At 43.4% G+C, this 23918-nt stretch overlaps 1 protein-coding gene across 2 annotated transcripts in view; it reads right to left on the bottom strand.

Annotated features, from left to right (window-relative positions):
* ATP8A2 (ATPase phospholipid transporting 8A2) overlaps positions 1 to 23918 on the bottom strand; it is a 1791179-nt gene that overhangs the window by 1133252 nt on the left and 634009 nt on the right. For both annotated transcript variants that reach the window (XR_013599395.1, XM_078655985.1), the window contains exon 23: positions 4593 to 4657. Coding sequence is in view for 1 of the 2 variants with exons in the window: in XM_078655985.1 (XP_078512111.1) it covers positions 4593 to 4657 (65 nt within the window). In the remaining variant the exon portion in view is untranslated. The remainder of the gene's footprint in view (positions 1 to 4592; positions 4658 to 23918) is intronic.

The raw sequence follows: 23918 nt of genomic DNA on the forward strand, positions 1-23918 counted from the left end.
ATGTACCTTCCCCGGTTTCCTCTTCCATGTACCTATCTGTCTCTTCCACCCATGTACATGTTTTTCCTTCAGTTGTGACTGTACCTTCTCTCCAGTGACACCCTGTTCCAGTAAGCCCCCTCTCTCTTGCACCCAGTGTCTCTGCTTATCATTCTCTCCACAACTTTCTATATTCTCCCAGCGCCCCTCTGCCCTTGAGGGGATGTCTATGTTTGTCTCTTTCTCTGTGTCACTCTTTGACTCTTTCGGTGTCTCTTTCTCTCGGAGTCTCTGCTTCTCTTTTTGCCAGCTTACCTTTCTGTCACCTTACTTCAGCCTCCCCCGAGTAACTCTACCTCACCGAGTACATTTTTCCCCTTGTCGTCTATTTTTCTCGGTGTCATTTTGTCCTGTTCTCCGAGTGTCACTCTCTATCTTTCTTCCATTGCCACTCTGACCCGTCTCTCCAGGTCGAACTCTGCCTCTTTCTTGACTGTGTCTTCAGTGTTATCCAGTCACACCAAGTCTGCCTGCTTTCCTCTTTCTCTCAGCCAGTGTGACTCGCTCGTGTCCCTGTCACCGTGGCCCGCTCCTCTGTTTTGTTTAACCACTTGCTCTCTATCTTTCCCTGTCTCTGTGTCAATCTGGGACTCTTTCCTGTCATGCCTCTTAGTCTCATGCAGTCCTCCCCACCTCATATCCCCTGTCTTACTCCCTCTCGCAAAAACAAACGCGCGCGCGAGCACGCTCGCACTCTTCCGTGAGCAGACACAGGCGAGAGGCCTCACGTGCACTGTCACCGTCTCGGAGGCCTCCCAGAAATGCACAAGCTGCGAGGGCTATTTCAAGCTCAACATCGGACTACATAGAAAGCGTTGTGTGCACAATACACTGCTTTGATGGCCGCTTGACGTCATGGTATTGGAGAAAGCTAAAGAAGTGAGGGATGGGAAACATAAGGAGCGGGAAGGAGCGAGGATCTGGGAAAAGAGGACCAGTTTTATTAAGAATAAATAATTCACTCTATCGCCCTCACTCTCTCTATCGCCCTCACTCTCTCTATCGCCCTCACCCTCTCTATCGCCCTCACTCTCTCTATCGCCCTCACTCTCTCTATCGCCCTCACTCTCTCTATCGCCCTCACTCACTCTATCGCCCTCACTCACTCTATCGCCCTCACTTACTCTATCTATCGCCCTCACTCACTCTATCTATCGCCCTCACTCTATCTATCGCCCTCACTCTATCTATCTATCTCCCTCCCTCTATCTATCGCCCTCCCTCGATCTATCTATCGGCCTCCTATCTATCTATCTATCGGCCTCCTATCTATCGCCCTCCCTCTATCTATCTATCGCACTCACTCTATCTATCGCATCACTCAGCACCACCACAGCATCAATCTGTGCAACCATTCAACAACAACTGGTTCAAATATGTTCTCTCAATGTTTCAAGCTTTATTACAAATGTCACAAAAAGATGTTGATATTTCACTTCTGTTCTTGGATTTTCGTCACAATAAAATACACTTGACATAATCTTCACAAAAGTCATTTACAAAAGTTTAAGCTATTGCCATTATAAATTACAATATTTTTCATTTAAGTATTAATTATTTAAAAAAATTAAAAGCCATTGTTATTTGTAATATCAATACATCTAAGTCACGTGAATACAACACATATTGCAGTACAAATGCTATGTCACATTTGCGAAAGTTAAAACTATTGGCATTGTCAATGACAAAGCTATTAATTTTGCTATTTTCAAAACCAACACATAAATAAAATAATTGTCATTTACAATACCAATAGCTCAAACTTTCCTAATGCGAGACCTATTGCATTGCAAATGCTTGTTTAATCCAGCACCTTCTCAGAGTCACATGTATACTATTGAGAAATAGTTTGCTAGCCTGGTTTGGGGAACCAAACGCAGTCCTGGCAAGAATGCTCAAAACAGCCTGCTCCCTTCAATTCCTCGTTCAATCTCACTTTACATCCAACTATCCGCTCTCTTCTCTCTTTCCGATCTTTCTCTCTACCTTCTCCTTCCCTCCTTTTCTCTCTCTGTTGAAGCCGCCGTGCCAGCTGCATATTGGCCTCTGCGGGCTCCAGCCTACCAGGGAAATGCCTGGTCAAATAAAAGACCTCTCCGGACTGGATAGTCCTCCCTTGTACTGTGACAGACTCTGGAGTATTGGTATTAGTTACCTTCAGAGCTAACTATTAAGCCAATGATTTTTTAGTCAATAGGTTTTGGAAAAAATGCTCTGAGGAATTAATTTTTCCTGGGCAGAAAAACCCAAACCCCCTTGAAGAGTGCTGTGCTCGCTCGCTAGGTTCAATCACAAGAGCGCAAGGACAGCATATATTAGTTACGGTTACTTTTAGCTTTTCCTCCCTCAGGGATAGACTCCATTACCACTCCATTTGGGCTAAAGTCTCCCATTCCCTGAAGGGCTCCCCGCCCCTTGGGGAGGATGTCCCCTCAGTCAATGCAGGAGCTGGCAAGAACACCGACTCCACATGATGTATCTTTCTTTGTGACACTCTGCACCATGCATTGAAATTTGGGACAGTTACCACACTCTGGGCCGGATGTAGGTAATAGGGAAATACCAAATTCTAAATACCGAATTTTACCGATTCGGTATTTAGAAATCGGTATTTCAGATGTAGGTAAGAATTCAGTAAAAAATACCGAATTCCTAATATTCATTAATACCGAATTGAGATTCGGTAATAACGAATACCTACCCATTCATTCCTATGGGCTTGGAGGCCCATAGGAATGAATGTGAAGACATTTGGTATTACTGATTCGGTAATACTGAATCGGTAATACCGGGAGGTATTGCAAGGGTGCCAGGGTGTCCAAAGGACACCCTGTTGCAACCCTGAAATGTGCATGTGTGCACATGTGGCACACATCCATGCCCTAAGGGCATGGATGTGTGCCATATGGCACATTTCAAAAATCAAAAAAGTGCTTTTTGAAAGGAAATCGCTACTTACCACCAACTTGAAGTTGGTGGTAAATAGCGATTCCTTAAGGCTGAGGTGCACTGTTTTAAGTGTTACCTACATTGCATTTAAGGAATCGGTATTACCGATTCCTTAAATGCAAGGCCAATAAGAAATCGGTATTAAAGAATCGGTATTTACCGATTCCTTATTACCGATTCCTTCCCTACATCCCACATGGCTAAATACCGGTCAGTAACGGTGAAATTTACCGACTTTCACCGTTACCGACCGGTATTTGCCCACATACATCTGGCCCTATATTCGACCAGTGAGGATCAGGCGCGCAACACCCATTGGGCTCACGGGGCTTCAGCCCCCCCCCCCCCCCCCCCCCCCCCCCCGTCGTGTGTGTCAGCCCGGGCTGCGACAGCTTCGCGGACTGGTGAGCATCAAATTGCAGCCGCACCCGAGTACTTAACAGGTTTTTAAAAGTCCATTTATTTGTAAATGAGGCTTTTGTTGTGTGTTCACCCCTTCTTACAGCCACTCTGAAGAATTAGCCCCTCCCGAAATATTTTCCAGCCCCCCACCCGAAATTTGGCTCTAGTTGCCCGCCTGGTGAGGATTGTTACTGGTTGCAACCTTGAATACTCTACTATCACTATTGCTCTACCTGTTTATCTTCTTTTTTTGTACCATTATTAAAAAAGAAATGTTGCTTTTAGCTCCTGGCCGGGTCCTGTTCTTAGCCCTGTGTCGTGACTCAGAAGCAGGAAGCTACAGCTGCAAGGTGAGTGAATACGACACAGTCTAGTTCCCATATTTTGTTTTATTCGGGATTCTGAGCCCAGTTTATATCGAATGACGGTTGGCAGTGTAATAAGGTGAGACACAATTCCAGATATCCCCTGACAGTTTTAAAGTATTCTGAAGAACCCTTTCAAAGGATGCCGATACTAGACAGCCCACGCTTGCTATGAGCGTATGTCACCTCCAAGCGAAATTCCGCCGTGGAATTAAAGTGTGTCATGCAGACACTTGATATCAGACTAAGTCGAGAGGGTGCAATTTCCAGCGTGACCCGCTGATGCTCTCTCGCTCTCCCGTACTGCACCAGCAGCAACGTAAACCGCTCTGACCTCTTTTTCTCCGCCGTCTTCCTCCCTCCGGAGCGATCTGCTCCTCATTAAAAGATAGTGCGCGGTTCATTCATGGAGGGCCAATCACCGGATCTGACGTGCACCGCGAGCCCCCCTCCGGCTGGGAGGAAGCTCGGTTCAAGCAGACCCGTATATAACGAGCCACTGTGGACAAGACAGCGCCCCCGGCCCAGCACAGGGTTCAGGCCCGTGGAAGGAACACGTTTAGAGCATCACGTGACTAACACCCTCAGATCACACCCTGCAGACCCAGGAGCTCAGCTCCCCAGCATGTTTCCGTTTTGTAAAGCTCGTCTGTTTTCATTACTGTAACCTCAACCAATCTGTGCAGCAAATTATAATGCACTTGACATTTACAAAAGCGTCGCTTATATATTCTATTTTTTTCAATCTAACCCTGAAGCTGCAGAATGCAATAGGGGCATTAAAGGTCAGAAGAACATAGTTTGCGAACAGCATAATGATGGAAACAGAATACTTACATCCAGCGAGTCTTCGTTCACCATGATGAGAGACATGTTCTGTGACACGAGCTTGCAAGAGTATCCTGCCAAAGATAAGAGACGTGTCATCCAGCTGTCAGCATCAGTGAACATCGCACTGCAAACACAGACACTCTGGCAATTATCAAGAGGGGCTTGCAGGGCGCATCCCTGGCTCCCAGTTACAGCAGAGGCCACTTACCTGCATGATGTCGAGTCCAGAAAACCCATGGCACAGACCATACATCAACAAATAGTTCATGTAACGTTTAAATAGAGCTATCAATGCCTGGAAATACAATTACAAAAATATGTTTGCTGTTTCTAGCGCGGATAAATGTCTTCCCCCTCTCTGGAAGCACTTCTATTACGGTATGTACTCATTCAGAGGAGGAAATATTGGCTAGCTTTCACTGTTCTGCTTTCTGGCTCTCAAAAGAGGCATTGGTTCACAAAGATTATCTGCATATGGCAGGCGGTTTCCCAGTCCTTGAAGTCACAGGGATCACTCCGCAATATCGCAGCGGACACAGGGGCGGCTCCTCCGCTAAGGCGGAGGAGCGTCGCCCCACTGCTCTGCAAGTAGTGTAAAACGGAAAACGAGATCAATAATAACTAACGTTATTATCGTTTTAGATTTCCTTCCTGCTCGGGTGCGGGTGGATGAGCTGGGCTGGCCAGTGCAGGGAAGGAGTGTGAAGCACACTCTCGTGCGCATGACAGTTTGACCTGCCCAGGAGGGCCGGTCAAACCGTCATGCACACTTTGCATCTTCCCCACCAGGCTGCATTGTACAGCCTGGTAGGGAACATGCAAAGCCTCCAAGCCACGGTCTGAGCGCCGGTCCACAACGCTCACACTGGTGGGAAAGCAGCAATGGTAGGAGCTGCAGGTAACCTTGACCTTCGTACACATAATGTTCACCTCCTTGGCGTCTTACATCAACCAAATCACTTGTTGTGGAAAGCTTTACAGATAAGCTAAGTTACAAGGTGTGATAAACAAGCAATGAGAATTAAAACACTCCCTATCCCTTCATGAAAGGCTCCATGAGCTAGCCATCAGGAGTAATGTTTAGCCATTTGGAAATAATGTACATGGCTACCAACTACAGTGCAGTAATGTGCTTTATGACGAATATTTGGCAGATTTCAGTTCTTTCACACTAGGAGGTACCAAATAGACCACCACAAATTTGCTTTATTTGTGCATCAGCACCAAGACATCTGTGAAGATATGCCACTGGCACCTGAAGCTTGGAAGAAGCATTTAAAATATGATGGTGGGGATTTTAAATGCTATTACTGACCCCGTACTGCCGTGTAAATTGTCAGTGGCGTAATTTAGTCTTAATGTATGAGGTATAAATAAAACATTAAGTATAAGTACCAAGGATATGAGCTGAAGTAGAATTGATGTTAAGTGTAGGACTCCAGTCTTGCACTGACACAGGAACATATAAGTATTTGTGAAAATGAGCTAGAAAGAAACAGAATCACATGAGTATTACTAAACAGACTTAAAGCCACTTAAGTCAAACATGTTTTTAATAGAATCAAATGACAAAATTCCATCATCAGACTCTATTAGATTGCTAGAAAGCTGATTTGCCACATAAAAAAGTTGTCTCTCATGATAAAATATGAAAAAAGGCTTAAAGAATCTGGCATTGATTGAGACTTGAGCACAGGCACCACTTGTGCTCAAGCGTCCACCTGACCACTGCATCACTGCCAGAATGCCATAGTCACCACAGTCCTAATGTAGGAGTAGGTCAGTCACAGTAGGGCACTAACAGGACAATGGTGAACATAATGGCAGTGTAGATGTCCCATTATAACTAGGCTCTAGCGAAATGTTCTGTAAATCTGCGTAACATTACATAATTTCGAATAAAATTAAATTCCTGCTATTATGTGCCATGTGACGTAATTACGCAGCAAAAGTTCAGCTTGGGAGCCTAGAAACAACACAAACGACCAAAACATGAGCTGCTGTTTGCAGCAGTTGTGTTTTTGCCCTGTTATTTTTTAGCAAGAAAAGCGCACTCATGTCCAAAATGGACACAAGGGCGCAATTTGCACTAAAATATAATGCCAAACTGCCACTTTTGCATTTTGCATAATTTTTGTGAATTTTCAGATAATTATGAAAAGTAAATCACACAAATTACACACCCCGCTAATTTTAGTGACTATGAAGCGCCTAATACACAAACTCATGACCTGCAGCCCCCTTCTTTTGTTTTTAATATTTTTTTATTTTTTTATCAAGGAGTGATAGTTAATTTACATCTTTCACCAAAAATACACATGAAGAGGCGGCATGATTTCAAAAAGAAAGGAGTGAAGATAAATTATAGACAATCAAAGAACCATTCTACGTACATAAATACAAAAAAAGAAAGAAAACAGTAAATGTAACCAATGAAAAGAGATTACTCGTTCCTGTAGAAAATCAGGATCTCTTAAAAATATGTTTGATCACCCCATCTTACTCAGGCCTCAGTGCTACCAGGGCGTCTTTAACCGGTACCCAAGGTTTCCTTAGCTTAAGGTGATTTGGATGAAAGCTCCAGACCACAAAGAGCTATTAGCTCCCACCACCAAGCAAGGGCCTCCGTCTGCAACCACGAGCGAGCAATCAGGAGTCTTGCAGCAGTAACAGCAAAAAAGACCCGCCCACCTTTTTTGGGTCAGGAGTAATATTAGTCTTACAGAAATAATTAATCAGTGCAAACACTGTCAAAACTGAGAGACAGGGCCACAAGTTGCAAAGATATGCACTGTATCCGCCTCCAGCATACCACACCTAAAACACGCAGGGTTTTTCTGCATACCACACTTGTACAGCTTAAACGGTGTATAATAAGTGTCTTTTTTTAATTTCAAAGTATTTAATATTTTTTTTTTACATACAGTTATCCTCGCTTTACCATTACAGGGTAACATCCCAAACTGGCTGTCCTGGCCAATGATACAGGTAAGTGGTATACATGTTTGGCTGTCCCCCCTTCCACTGTCTTGCTAGAAGAATAGTAGTGGATGAAAGGTGAAAGAAAGATAATAGAAGATAACAGAAGAGAGAAGGGAGGAGATAGTACACAAGAAGATCTCTAAACTCGTGGGTCTGTTCTGGCCTGTGGGTTAATGCTTTGTGGGCAGGCGCCCTTCTACAGCTGAGTTCATAGTAAGGATTAAAAAAAAAGTTGCTTTCAGTCGCAAAATATGGAGGGCACTCTGCGGCAACATATTAGTGCACTATATCTCGGATACAGAAATATTGCACTGCAACCGCCGTGCCCACTTGGCAGAAAGCCACTCAAATATTTTGTTACCAGTGCTCAACTGTTGCCGAATATTAGAATAGAATGTGTGTACAGAACCACGTTTCTTGATTCTAACAAAACTCTTCAAGAACTCACTATGGTTCATAGCGATGTCACAATCAGAGAGCTGCTGCACAAAAGTATGCAGTTGCAAGTAGCAGAAAGTCCCATTCTTGGGAAGTCTGAAATCCCTACTCAGAGCCTGGGAAGATTCAAAAATTCCATTTCTTAAAGAACTGACCCAAACAGTAGATTTTAGCTTTGCTCCAGTAACTAAAACAAGCATTTGCAATGCAATAGGTCTCGCATTAATTAAGTTTGAGCTATTGGCATTGCTAAATCTTGCAACACCAATTGCAACAAAAGTCTATAAATTGTAGGCCAAAAAAAGTGTATTTATTTTTGTAGCAATGGTGGCATGCTGCACTTTAGATGAATATGTTTAAAAGTAAAGTGCGCCATACTGCAATTGCTACAATAGTTAATTGTGGATGCGTTAACAATTGATGTGTGCACTGATGGCTGGTGCTGTGTGTGCCTGCAGAAATTGTGCACTGATGGCTGATGGTGTGTGTGCCTGGTGGAAGTGTGCACTGCCGGCTGGTGGTGTGTGTGCCTGGTGGAAGCGTGCACTGACGGCTGGTGGTGTTTGTGCCCGGTGAAAGCGTGCACTGACGGCTGGTGGTGTTTGTGCCTGGTGAAAGTGTGCACTGACGACTGATGGTGTCTGTGCCTGGTGAAAGTGTGCACTGACGACTGATGGTGTCTGTGCCTGGTGAAAGTGTCCACTGATGGTGTGGTTGTGTGTGGTTGTATGTGTGGTTGTGTGTGTGGTTGTGTGTGTGGTTGTGTGTGTGGTTGTGCGTGTGTGTGGGTGTGTGTGTGTGGGTGTGGGTGTGGTTTTGTGTGAGGTTTTGTGTGTGTGTGGTTGTGTGGTTTTTGTGTGTGTGGTTGTGGGTGTGGTTGTGTGTGTGTGGTTGTGTGTGTGGTTGTGTGTGTGGTTGTGTGTGTGGTTGTGTGTGTGGTTGTGTGTGTGTGGTTGTGGTTGTGCGTGTGTGGTTGCGTGTATGGTTGCGTGTGTGGTTGCGTGTGTGGTTGTGTGTGTGGTTGTGTGTGTGGTTGTGTGTGTGGTTGTGTGCTAGTGGTTGTGTGCTAGTGGTTGTGTGTGTCTGGTTGTGTGTGTCTGGTTGTGTGTGTCTGGTTGTGTGTGTCTGGTTGTGTGTGTGCTTGTGTGTGTGCTTGTGGTTGTGTGTAGTTGTGTGTGTGGTTGTGTGTGTGGTTGTGTGTGTGTAGTTGTGTGTGTGGTTGTGTGTGTGGTTGTGTGTGTGGTTGTATGTGTGGTTGTGTGTGTGGTTGTGTGTGTGATTGTGTGTGTGATTGTGTGTGTGATTGTGGTTGTGTGTCTGTGTGTGTGTGTGGTTGTGTGTGTGGTTGTGTGTGTGGTTGTGTGTGTGTGTGTGGTTGGGTGTGTGGCCCTGCTTACCTTTTGAATGCGCACACCTGGCACAGGATGAAAATGCCCCAAGACAAGGCTCGGGGTGTTTAAAAGCACTGCCCTAGGAATAGCAGGCTTCAGGCGTTAGTAGAGTTTGCCAATCTGCTGACACATCCAGACCCGATACACGAACAGAGCGACAGTTCAGAGAGAGTGCGCACCAAATTTGCCTATCAACAACCTCCCACCCACCCCTGAAAATGTTATCTTTTCATACTTTTCATAGCGCGTGCGTGATAGGTGTTTGCGGAAATCAAATTTCTAAAGAAATATATCAAAACAAGATTTGCTATGCAAAGCAGGTGCCTGTAATCTGCACTGACACGAAACGCCAGGACTTGCTTCCTGCTGCTCGTGTTTCAGCTGCTGTGGGGTTTTTCTAGCTGATAAAATAGCTGAGTGTGGATCGTCGGCTACAGAGATGTGTGGGATCCAAACGTCACAGATTCAGATCTTGGCCGGGCACATTCGGGATCTCATTCTTCCGGCGATCGCTCAGCCAAATAACTTGCAGTATAAAAAGCTCTAGAGGCCCGACTCGCAGATATCTTGTCTGTGAATATATCAGACTTGTTCTTCACGTACTCCTAGATTTCGAGGTTTAAGTCATATAAACAGAGCAAGGAGTAGTGAATCAATATTGAATGTTTAACTGGTGTGCTTGCCGTACAAACTTCTAACACCCGCCAATTGAAAAATCTCACACGAACGTTTTATTGGAAATTAAACATATATATTTTGTAATTGTTTCTCTTGATGACCAAAGCCAGAGGCCACGATTGCTCGGCCCATCTGGAATGAACAGCAACACGTGAAACAAGCAACGGATGAATGACTCTCAAACCAAACAAAAACTTGTTGCACCTGGCGAAATTCGCCAGCTCCTAATTGTGCACATCAACAAGTTAACTCACGAGAAACGATGAGAAAGGGCATGCACACAATTTTACAACAAGAGAGGGTGGATAAGGTGAAGAAGAAGTTGAAGGACGTGGAGGAGAAGTCCAAGGAGTTCGTCCAGAAGGCGGAGGAGAAAAGCATCAACCTCATTCAAAAGTGGGAGAAGAAGGCACAGGAATTCATCAGTAACTTCTTGGAGATGTTTGGACCCGAAGGGGCCGTGAAACACATGCTTAAGGAGGGAAAAGACCATAAGCTCCAAGCAATCAGCCCCAAACAGAGTCCAAGCAGCAGCCCTGTGCGGGAGCGCTCCCCCTCGCCTGCCTTCCGCTGGCCATTTACCAACAAGATGTCCCCATCCTCCTCACCAATCAACCTTCTTCGGTCCAAAGGGGCGGCTGTCTATGACATCAGCGAGGACGGGAGGACTAAGCTGCCGGAGTGCGCAGCCTTCACTCGGCATTTTACACGGCTAATACCAGCAGATGGCGCCAGATGCTGAGAGTTTACCGCAGAAAATTCTGACATGCCTGTTTTTCCGGGTTATATCCTTGTGCAGCAAGTGTCAGGTTGGGGGGCCACAGTTCGGAAAATACTTCTCATACTCCCTTAAAAGATGAACCTATGTGATTAATAGTGCTGACAAAACAGTCCACGCCGGAACAGTGCATCTGGTAAGCAACAATGTTGGGTGTCACGAGCAGCATGTTGGGTCCACTGCTTTAGGATATTGTCATTCATTGTGAGCCATAATCTGGTAACGCCGGAGCTCTTCGGGGTGCTGAGTAGTGTCAGAGGGTGTGTGAGGTATAGGACAATTACATTTTCTCGACAAGGCATTACGGTGACCAATTGAAAATGGAACAAGCGGCACTGAAAGTGATCGCAAAAGCGATCACTATTGTAAAAAAAAAAAAAAAACACGGCCGCGATCTGGTGCGCGCATGCGCGCCACTGAGAGCCATATGTCTTCAATTATCGCGCCCGTGTCTGGGCACGATAATTGAAGACATATGGGCTTTGGTGCGCGTAACAGACACCAATAGGCCGTGGGCGGAGCAATGCGCCCGTCTTTGGCCTATTGCGTGCTCTGTTACAAAAACACATGCACGCAAACCCCAATAGCGGAACTCGAAAGGAATCGCACACAAGCGTGCGCGATTCCAGGGTCCGTTTCGAAACCCCCCTACAAAACGGCTCGCCTGCGCGAGCACTGCTGCGCAGTGCATCACGAGGGGCGAGCCCTAAAAACTATCTTGGAGTGGGGATGAACAGCAAGGATTATTGCCCAATAAAGTATACTGAATAAATCGTGATACATGACAAATAGTTCAATAACTTGCCAGACCTGAAACCTGCTGGAGAGATCTGATATTCCGAGAAAATGCCACCCATATCCATACTGTTAGACTTACTACCTGGAGAGCCATAGCATAAATGCAGCCAAAAAAGTAGTTCCACAGCAGGGGGAGCGCAAGTCCCTCATCTCTGCGAGGCAGCTGAATGTGGCAGAACAAGGTTTTATATAGGCCCAAATAATGTTTTACCAACTGCTATCAACTCTATTAAATACGCTTTTATGCACATGTAAAGGAATGGACCTAAACAAATACAAATAGTGAGGTAAAATGACAGTTTTAATATCACACCTCCCGATTTGACCCAAGTGGAGCCTGGCCATTTCATAAATAGAGAAAGAAATTCAGTGAATAAGATTTTGCAATTCAGCGAGATAATACTTTCCATAACAAATGATATTTGGATCCCAAGATACTTAGCTGAGGTTACAAAATTAGGGTCCATCTTATGAGATTGCTTACTAACAATAACCTCAGTTTTATCTATATTCAGCTTGTATCAGGAGAACTGACCGAAAGCTGAGGCTGCCTGTTCAATTGCCAGCAGCGCACACACTGGGGATGATGTGAGTACAGCGATGTCGTGTGCGTAGGCCAGAACTTTGATCTCAAAATGGTGCAGAATCAATGAAGGGACTGAGCCAGTCTTCTTTAGCACACAAATACAGGGATCCGAATATAAAGCGGATAAGAGCCGAGAAAGAGGACACCCATGCCTAGTTCCCTGGCCAATACGGATAGGCTCCGAGAGCATACCCATGTATGAGACCAGGCAGTAAAGGATGAAGACAAGGACTTGCTCCTGGTGATAAAGTCGGACGTCAGTCCCATGCGTGACATGACTGTCCAAAGGTACCGCCAGGAGACCCTGTTGAATGCTTTTCAGCATCCAATAGGATCAACCCATCAGACAGATATAGTTCCCCTGCCACATTCAGGGCAGTTATGACACAGTTAATATGGGCAGTGGTGTCATGTGAAGGAACAAATCCGTGTAGCATACAGTCAATTAGATCAGTGATGACATCGGCAAGACGGTTCAAGAGAATCGGAGAGTAAATTTGTTTTTATTTGCAATTTATCAGAGAAATAGGATGGTATGAACCGAAGTTCAGATGATCTTTATTCCTTTTTACGAAGAAGGAAATACACGTCTCCCTCCAGGAGGGAGGTGCTGACTTTGAGAAAGCTGATGAATTTAACATCTCAGTAAATAATGGAACAATAATATCCTTGGACTGTTTATAGAACTCAGTCGAGATTGCATCTAGCCCCGCCTCTTTGCCACTAGCCAGTTGCATGACAGCCATATCAACCCCCTAACTGGTGATTATGCTATCCAGGATGATTTAAGCCTGCTCAATCCCAGGGGCTTCAGAAAAGAGTCTACCACCTCCTGGGTGGCCAGACAATCTTCCCTATATAAGCCTGAGTAACTGCTGAAATACCGCCAATATCTCTGGCCCACTGGTCACCACAGACCCAGAAGCATCCCTGATGCCCTGAATCAGAATGGAATTGTTCTTTTCCTTAAGTTGAAAGGCTAGTAACTGCCCCTTCTTTTAACTGTTTTAAAAACCGCCTTGCACAATATTTAGAGCAAGCCCTATCCTATATCAGGTCTATAACTTTGTATGAGTGTCAGTTGCTGACAAATGCTTAGAGAATTCTCTGGGCATCTAGAGAACCCTTGATAATGTGAATATTCTGACTCAAGTTGAATAAACTGCTCCCGCAAACTTGCCTCAAAGGCACACTCCTTTTTACCCATGCATATAACATGACTCAGCACCTTGAGACCCTAACGGATGAGTAGTCATGCTTTACAAGAAACCTGATTGATTGACTGGACTTGTGGTCTGATACCAAACAAAGGCTTTCAGGGCATCCCGGACAAAAGTAGTGCTCACAGTTGCCAATAAACCAGCCATCATCAACTGAACAGGCATAGAATAACTAAAGATATCTCTCCAATACTGCCGTCCAATTAGAGAACACTGATCTAGTCCACCACTCCAGAGCTCCCTACCACTTTTCTGTTCTCACACAGTGTTGTGTACACTAAGACTCTGGCTAAGCTCTACAAGGTTTGTTTTCACATCCACAGGTGACATGAGCGAACTTAGTTCAATGCACCAATGACTGAATGTGAAAGACCGGTTATTGTAGCCCCGCCGGACCCCCCCAATACATAGTTGAAGTGGCGCCAATGCTTTTGGGTTACTAACAGGGAGCAGTGATACTCCAAGCGATCGTTCATGAATGATTTACACACTCAAGTTCTCTTTTAACAGAATATGCATTTTAGCATATTATAGTTATTTTAAAACTCTGGGATTTAGTCCGCACAATATTGATAACATCAAGAAGATAAGAATTAACTCCTTAACCGAGGCGCAAATTCCTCCGCGGTGTGGGAGTTCTATTGAGTGGGCGGGGCCGCGTCAGACAACAGAGGTGCGGAGCACTACCGAGGTAGTGCTCGCGACGGCTGTTGGCCGACGCGCGCACGCAACGAATTAAAAGCAGCTAAGCATTTAAATAAAAGTGAAAACGGAAAAATCATAACATCACAATTTATAGCTCTTAATGTCCTCACTGTGCTATCTTTAAACGCTATGCTAGTTCTAGAAGATTAATGAATAATAAACCTGAGTTTCAGAGGTGGTGCACAACCTGGACACCATGATTTATTGTCTGTTTGGATTAGCTTGCCAGCTTTTTGAACCACAAGGGCAATGAGATTGTGACTGTGAGAACACAAACCTGGCACCAGTTAGTAAAGACAAAATGCTTTGCAAAGCCTCAGAGAGTCTTGCTGGAAGCTTCTACAGTCAATGTGGAATCTGGTGCTGTGATCATCTGGATCTGTGATCTGCAACCTGGGTGAAGTTTCTCTCCCACTCAATGGCCACTTCACAGAGCTTTTATAGTATCAGCCACTGATCTTATCTCACCTGAGGAATTTCTGACACAAGCTACAGTCATCGGTATGTTCGTCTGAAAACACATTAGTATAAACAAATATTTCAATTCAGACTACATTGTTTATGTTTTTTTGTTATGAACCTTTAAATATAGATAACAGGGCACTTTTCTTAGACTGATTCCCAGGAAGACAATGACATGCAGCATCTAGGTCAGCGATAGACAGGCCAATGACCAGGGAGATAAAAGTTAATCAATTCTGTCAAAAGCCCCTAATCGTTTGCATCCTCTTTAGCTCATATTTACTTTATGCGTTCACTATCTGACCTTAAGACAGATAACAGGGAACGTGTATCAGACTTACATCACCTCAGGTGATTGTAAAGTCACTCTTTAAATGAATTGACACTTTCACAAGTTCTGTGGGAAATAATGACATTAGGTATCTGGGCAAAAGGTAAACAAGCTGGACAGGCTAACTAAAAAGGAGACTATAGCTAAAAATGGAACCTGTCCTCTATGCATTTAAGAACTTAAAACTAAAAGAAAGAACCCTAAAAGCATGTAATTAAATCCGATAAAATTGAATTATTGAGTATTTATGATATTCCTTCACTAATTTCTGAATTAAACAATCACTAAATATTCACTGAATATGTTTTTGATTGATCTTGCTTATCATTTCTTCATGACATATTCATTATACATTTACAGAATAAAAGCAAATGCCAGAAATGTGCATTCGATAAAATTGCAATTCATCGCTTGTTACATGTTTAATAACACATTTTCAAACTGAAATGAAAAACGTGTCTCTGTAGTGGAAACATGATTTTTACAACAATTTGATAAATAAAAAAAACACAAAGACAATACCTTTCCAATCACACATCCTACAAGGCGCAGCTTGTAGGAAAACACGTTAGTGCACCACATAAGTTTAGTAAGTACTATATGAAATGCTGCAATGCAATGCAATACTTTGTATTTTATGATATGCATTTAACAACAAAAGACTAAAATTATGAAATAAAATGCAATATTGCTAGAATAGGTTTTTTTTAAATATACTATGCCTGTCTTTGATTCATCTTTGGAGATTTAGTGACTACCATTTAGTCCTTTAGGTAATGGTAAAGCAATGACATTGTATTAGAGATTTATAATACAGGGCAGCCCCTGTATAACCCCTGTATAAAAGCCAGTCACCTCTGACTTTCATGACCTTTTAAAGAAACTCTGGCTTAGGCCTCAGTCCTCTATATAGCCATGGAACACCTTGGTCACTTGCAATATGCTTATAATGCATGGCAAGTGGTACTTCGTTCCATATACGGTTTGGCCATCACCCCTAAACAGTTTATATATTTTTGACTCAAGTACTTTATCACAGTACATTCATTTTTCATTCTCTAATTTTGATTGATGGGTCTCACATTCCGTTATTTTCATGTAGATTGACGGACTCATCTTCAATCAATCAATCAGATGTCTTGTAAAGCACAACTACTCACCCGTAAGGGTCTCAAGGCACTGGAAGGGTAGCTGGTAGTACGACTGGACACTGTGGGTAAGTTGAAGAGCCAGGTCTTGAGGTCCTTCCTGAAGTGAGGCAGTGACAGTGATTGTCTGAGGTGGAAAGGTAATGTGTTCCAGGTCTTTGCTTGAGGTAGGAAAAGGATATTCCTCTGGCTGTGGTCTTGCGGATACATGGGACGGTAGCCAGGACCAGTTGGGCGGAGCAGTCGTCTCTGGTGGGTGCGTGGAAAGTGAGGCGGTGGCTGAGGTACGCACGTAAAGCGGTAAAGCGTGTGTGGGAAGCTTGTAGGTGATTCATTTTGTTGACTGGGAGTCAGTGGAGGTCTTTCAGGTGGCTGGTGATGTGACTGTGGCATGAAATGTTAAGGATGAATCTGGTAGAGGCATTCTGAATGTTCTGCAGTTTCTTGAGGAGCTGTTGGGTGATGCTGGCATAGAGTGCGTTGCCGTAGTCGATTCTGCTACTGATGAGTGCGTGGGTGAAACTTGAACTTGAAAATCTTTTGGAGCAGGCAAAGTGTGTGGAAGCAGGGTGATAAGAAGGCGTTGATCTGGCGACTCATGGGAAGCGAGGAGTCCAGGACAATACCGAGGCTCCGTGAGTGGTCTGTGGGTGTGGGCAGGGTTCCCAGCGCAGTGTTGCCACCAGGAATCGTCCCAGGCGGAGGGGGTGGAGCCCATGATGAGGACTTTGATCTTCTCTGAACTGAGATTGAGGCAGGTGTTCTATTTTATCAAATGATGAAAGAGACCACAGTCTCAAATTGGGAAATTTTAAAACAGACCCACTGGTTTATACAATGTATCCTCAAAAAGAAATAATCTGCTTATTCATCATTAAAATTCGCAACAGGTAAAATTTTACCATAACGGACTACCAAAACCATAAATATGAACCACACATAATCATAAGTGTTAGAAATTGGGTTTATGGATGGCCGAGGTATGCCCCCTTTCCAAGCAGGAACCACAATTCTAGTCAAGATAAGTCAGACACACACTACAAATTAACCTGTGCTCACCCTCTGGTTGCTTGAAACTGAGCAGTCAGGCATAACTTAGGAGGCAAAGTGTAAAGTATTTGTACAACTCAATACATAGTAACACAAACAAAACACCACTAAAAGACTCTACACCAGGTTAAAGCAACACAATAAAAATCCAACACTAACGTATAAGTATAGGTTGCAATTTTATCTTTAAATAGACACCCCAATGACAAAATTCCACGGGAGGGTTCCAGAGACGTGTATTCGAGACAAGCTGAAGACACACAGATCTTTAAGAGCAGAGACATGCCTACTTTCTAAAAGTGGCATTCTAAGATAGTAATGTCAAATCCAACTTTAATAGCAAGGAGGATTTGTTATTACCATTCCAAAGATATAAAACATGACAGAGCTACTCCTTTCTATTCAGGAATTACAGCTTAAAAGTGAAAAATGGAATTCCCAATTTTTACCTTTGTGAGGAGTAGGCCTTACAGTAGTGCAAAACTAATTTAAGTGTTTTTCACTACATCACATGCAAAACTTAAAAGTACATGTCATACCTTTTACTTACATAGCACCCTGCCCAATGTGATACCTAAGGAATACCGTAGAGGTGGCATATATGGAATAAAAGCGGAGTTTAAGGCTTGGCAAAGGGTTTTAAATGCCTAGTTGAAATGGCAGTAAAACTGAACACACAGGCTCTGCAGTGGCAGGTCTGAGACGTGTTTCAAGGGCTGCTTGTACGGGTGGCACAATCAGTGCTGCATGCCCACTAGTAGCAGTGGATTTACAGGCCCTGGGCACAGGTAGTGCACTCAACTATGGACCTACATAAATTAAATATCCCAATTGTGGATATATCAAATGTAACAATGTTTAGGGGAGAAGAACATGCACTTTACTACTGGTCAGCAGGCCACCCAAAAAAATCTGTATAATAGGAGGAGGAAGGAAAAACGTTTGGTGGACCCTTCAAATATGAAAGTCACAATACAGTCTACTGACATTAATCTACACATTTATACCACATTACTTGATATATTAAAGAACGGAAAACAACTCTACTACAGCTAGAGAAATAGCAATGGAGCCATGATGATTAACACTACTGACAATGATACCTGAAAAATACCCTCCTCCACTCCCCACCCCCCTCTGATTTTTCCCTGTTGCCTATTCACTTTCTAGAGTCTAGAAATGGTCATCATTACACCAATGTGAATCTTTTAACTCAGAGCCATTACATACATCAGTGTTAATCTCACACATACCTGACAGCTGGTAACATTCCTATCAATGGCCCACTTTTGCCACTACTTTAGAATGTCAACAAACTGCTGAAACAAGTAGAACAACCCAGCCAACCACACGCCACCCAATACCTTTCACTGCTCCACAATACTTGCTCATGTTTCAGACCACCTTTCACTAAATGCACACTCAACTATCCCAATACACGATCCTCATAAGAGATGCACCTCCAAGCCTATCATTTGATCTAATACCCCTTATAAAGGTCACAGCACAAATCTATCACCCATCTCCCTAAATGAACTACACAACATCAAACTGAAATTGTATCACCCACATGAAATATTACAGGACCTCCAGAGCACACTCTACTTCTTTTCCACCTCAAGAACTCATCTCAGCAGCAAATCACCTAACATACCCTCTCACAGGACACCTCTAACAACACTGAACATGCCAATACACACCACCTTAAACTTACTCCTCGCATCAAGAAATGTTACATTTTAGTAACACATTCTCCAAAAACGTAAGCCCTTACTTCCACAAGTAATGTTATCATGATTGAACTTTCCAAATGTCGCCCAGCTCATCCATGCAGGTGTTGCATACAGCAGTGCTCCAGGTGTCCCATACAAAAAGATTTCAGTGCATCACAACTGCTTTACGTTCCTAGACTGTCTTTGCCTGGAACATTGATAAAAACGTAGAACTACACCACTTATTTGTAAGAAAATCTTCGAAACTCTGGCAGAAACAGAATCCCAAGAAGCCAAACTTTGCTCAAAATGGACACTCACATTTAGAAAGGCCTCCACTCTCAATCTTTTTCTGGAAAAGTGCCAATAATATGGACTCCTCTCTAGGTACACATCAGAGAGGCCATGTCAATCTCCACAGCATTTTCTTAAAGACCATACATGAATTGTGTTCATTGCCTGAAGGTGACTAACCAAAAGTACATGCTGAATGCCCCTCCCACATATACTACTAAAATGTAAATCTTGCTGATAATTTAAGTCATCTCTTTTCTAGCTGCAGTTTGTATCACTGCACCTTTTTGTTAAGAGCATTGCCACCCAATTCGCAGGGTCTCCATGCGCTATATTTTGAACTGAAATAGATGAACAGAAAAAAGAATTTCAAGATAAATTCCATGGTATCTTTATGATCTTAGTGCCTAACATCTCCAGATGCAGTCTTTGCTTCTTCACCTGGAACGAAGCAGCAAGAAATGTATTAGTGATTTTTTTATGCCTGGGTGACTAGGTTGACTTGTTTCTCATTTGACATACATATATATTTTAAATAATGTGAAGGGCTGTTTGGGTAGTAATTTTAGCTGTTCTCTTGTGGAAGTATTGTTTTTTATATTAGATCCTGTTAAGCAGTATTCTTGTTGGGTATGTAATGGTATTTGTGTAGTGCAACAGTGCTATAAGCACATGGAAAGAAACACTTGATAGGCTTTTTTGCAGCCTACTAGCAGGTGAAGGCCTCAGCTAGAAACTTGTCCTATGCATCAACACTTCCTTTTTCTCCATCTCTGGTTATCATTAAATATAAGATTTAACATAATGTGCAGTGGTATCTACTGAGGTAAGTACTAAGATTTCACACAAGTTCTGGTCATGAGCATCTGCAACTGATATATTGCATACATATGTCTGTCAAGGAAACTATGCAACTGCCATGTTACGTACACATACATTTTAATACGCGTTAGGGGCACTATAAAGAAGGCAATTTTTGGACAGGAAAAACAAGAATTCAACAACACTTCTGCTTTTTTGCTGGTTTGGGAATGGTTGTGAAATTTGCAATGCGACCTAGGTACTATGTTGCATTGAAAACTGTACATTCACAGGGGGTCACCTTCTGTGATGCACTGCACATGCACGAGTGAAGGCCTGCAAGGGACAGAAGACCACTGCCAGGAAAATAGTCATTACATTGTGGGGTTGTACGACCTCACCATGTAAAAAACTCACAACCTGGTATCAGTCAGGTTCTTTTGAAAAACCTTAGCTCAGTTCTGGGTAGCTATGGCTTAGAGCAGTTAGGCTTTATCAAAGGAACAAGCGTAAAGCATATAGAAGTGCCAAAGCAATTGAATAAGAAGAAAACGCAACACAATAAAAGTCCAAAACTAACTTATAAGTATAGGTTGTAACTTTATCTTTAAATAGACACCTCAATGACAAATATCCACCGGAGGGTTCCAGCGATATGAATTTTTAAAGAAACAAATCACACATTTTCAATTAGCGCAATAAATCTCCGTAATCTAATGCTACTTGCGGTTACCTACCACAATTAACTTGAAAACCTCTATATAGAGACTCTTGTGGTGACCAACTATGTTAAGGAGTAAGACAGAGGAACCAGTAAGTTCCAATAGAAACGTTGCCTCACAGTCAAAGCAGTCTCCTGTACAGTTCCATTCTCTGTGGGCTAACTGCAATACACTTCAATGGAGTGGTCCTGCCCAAAGGCTACAGGATGCTGAAGATAATCAATGATGCTGAACTGGTGCTGGGGATCCTCCTGGCACCACCCCTCTGTCCACGAACATGGTTCGATGACTTTGACCATTGGGGTTGATGTCGAAGTGTGTGTAAAGTCCAGCCAAAAACAGTTGTCACTGGTCTACCTGTCTCTGGTTACAGAGAACCCAGCACGTCCCCTTAAAAGGCAGCAACTTCCTTGCTGGGTGACGAAGCTGCACTCCAATGACTCTCTTAGGTCCAGCAGACTCGGGTGCAACTTTTGAGGGTCAGGACTTTCTCTCCCGGGCTGCACTTCAGCAGTCAGAGGCGATCCAGTGCTCTTGCCTACCAAATTGCCAAGGCCAGCTCCTTCAGCTGTTATGGCTGGTCCCTAAGGACAAGAACTGGGGATAAATATTGTCACCCCTGTCCCCCAGACCTCAGATCACATCTGTACTGGAGATAGGACTGAAGATGGACGGACCTGCTTTCATCTTGATCCGACAGAGAGGTTGCACCAAAGACTGGGCTGCACCTGCTGTACGTTGGGCTAGCAAAGAGAGGACTATGCTTGTGGTTCCCCCTCAAGGAAAAGTCATCCCTAAGCCCCAGACAGAGAAGGGGTGTTCAAGAGTCAGTTTGCCTGTTACATCCAAAGCCAATGGCCTACCAGGTCTTCTACCACTTTGTGACCCCTTTCTGTAAAGTGTGCCATCTAGCTAGCCCAGAATGCATCATTCAGGCCTCTCCCAACTTGGCAGAGCATTTTCTTGGTGTGTGGAGCTCCCAATTCCCATCCTTGAGGTGTGGCTACCTCGAGGCTACACGCCCATGTAAAAAACGGGTTGACAATGGCTTCTCCCTCTGCACCCAAGATGCTAACCTGTTTGCCAAAACAAAAGAGCAGCCCATCTCATGTGTGACTACCATTTGCCCTTTAAAGGTGGATTTCCCTTTGAAGCTCACCTTTTGGGTTCACACCATGTTTGGCCTTCCTGCCAGGAGGTTGTCACACCTCTTCCAATGGCAGACCTTTGGAGGGAAGAAAGCTGTCTCAAGGACAGCAACTTGGGTGCAACCATAAATGGATACTGGAAACTTTCAACAACAAAGTGGCAACTTTCTAAAGTTGCCATTTGTGCCACATTCACATTAAATTAGACTTGAGCATCAAGTTGCGTTCAATGCAGCAATTCTTTAGGGGGCCGAAGCACAGGCACTGAGGTCTGTTTGATAGCACTCAGTGCACCTTCGGAGTTGAAGAACCAGCAACATCAGTCCCAAAAAATGGGTGTGCTCATGCCAAAAGAGGCATTGCCTTTCAACCACTATCCTTGCATTAGCATTATTTTAAAGCTGCCAGTGTCCATGAAAAGGAGGAAAGCAGCTTTGAAAAAAATATAATCATAAAGCACTGGCGGTGGTTCTCTGGACCACTGTCTCATTCCTGAAAGGCAGCAAACACAATTCCAAAGAGGAAGTAGTAACTTACAAATGGTTTGTGACCACTACCGAGGTTACAAACCATTGATATATACCTTTCTGATATGTAAACTAGAGGAAGATGCTCTTTTCCCACCCTTCCTATCTGCAATTCTATCAGTTACAAATGTGTTCATACTTTTTGGAAGTTCTTTAAAATGTGATGAATTTGTAAAACTATAGAAAATGTGGTTCAGAGAAGAGTTCTGAGAAGCGTTTGAAACTCGCTCATTGTGACAAGAACCTTATTGAGTGTGCTTAAAGTACATGAAAAAAAATGGTCAACCACTAACTATAATCGTTTAGATTATTAAAGTATTTTCAAAGGCGAAGTCTTTTTCACAAATTACAAAATGATCAAGTCACTAGAAATCGTATGACTTGGTGGTTAAACATACTCAAAGTTCTAAGTCAGGTAAGCCAATCATTTGAGCCAATCATTTGAGCAGAGAAGGACAAATTACAAGGATCCACACACCAGCCCTTAAACCCACAACCACAGTATTACTTTCAGAATACCTATGGAGTGTCAATGCAGATCCTGAAGAGTTGATGTAAAATGATGGATGCATAACACTTTTTTGGCATTTAAACAGCTGCATTCTGCAGAATATATGTTCTTGTGGTCAGATACACATTCACAGTATGTTCTTCAAATTAGTGTAACTGCATTAACATGAAGGTGACTAATAATTGTTTCAAGTCTCAAGTAAGTGGTTTTAGGACTATGATAACTATTAAGATATTGTAAACTTGTATCGGCAGCACAAACAATCTTGCAAGGCGTTGATAACATAGAAAGGTTACAAATGTAGGCATGGGGACAATGGGATATTGAAAACAAAAAGTATGCACTCACTCCTTCCCAATACCACTAAAGAAACAATAGCTACGTTTTATCTAAAGTCAAAAGTAACCAGATGTTGGCTGCATACTGATAAAATGGCAGGCTATACCTCTTGGGGATGAAGTTTGCCCTAAGCATTGAACAATTGGGGTAGCGGGTAGCAAAGAGTCCCGAGGACCTCAAATTGACAATCATCTTTTGGTTACATGGATGCACATGGCTGCATCCTGAGTTCTACCTGGCACAAACAAGGAGCACAAATGTAATGTTATTAGCTGTGCTAGTAAAGCCTTCCACAAAGTGGCGTAGCAGCAGATGTATGGTCAACCATGTTAAAGAGAGCAGCAGTCTCTGGTAATGAACCTCAGACAACTATGAAGTATGATGACAAGAGCACGTGAACATTTAACCTTGGAGAGTCCAGATTGGTCAATATCCAGTAAGAATATTTCTTCTGAGAATTGTTTCAGCTATATTTCTTCTGTTGGCAAGGTTGAAGCTGGCTATGCAGGACTTGCGGGTAGTTGATTGGCCATTGGTGAATGAATCATCAACCTGGTTGGATGTGGCTGGGGAGGGGACTTGCCACGCCTACATAAGGAGACGCATGGCGCGACCACGCCGGTAATGCGGATTTGCTTATTTTTATACTCTGAACTGTTTTTAGCCAGATGTGGTGTGGGTGGAACTTTTAAATTTGTATTACTGTTGTGA

The sequence above is a fragment of the Lissotriton helveticus genome, chromosome 8 (assembly GCF_964261635.1).
Source record: "Lissotriton helveticus chromosome 8, aLisHel1.1, whole genome shotgun sequence".
NCBI lineage: Eukaryota > Metazoa > Chordata > Amphibia > Caudata > Salamandridae > Lissotriton > Lissotriton helveticus.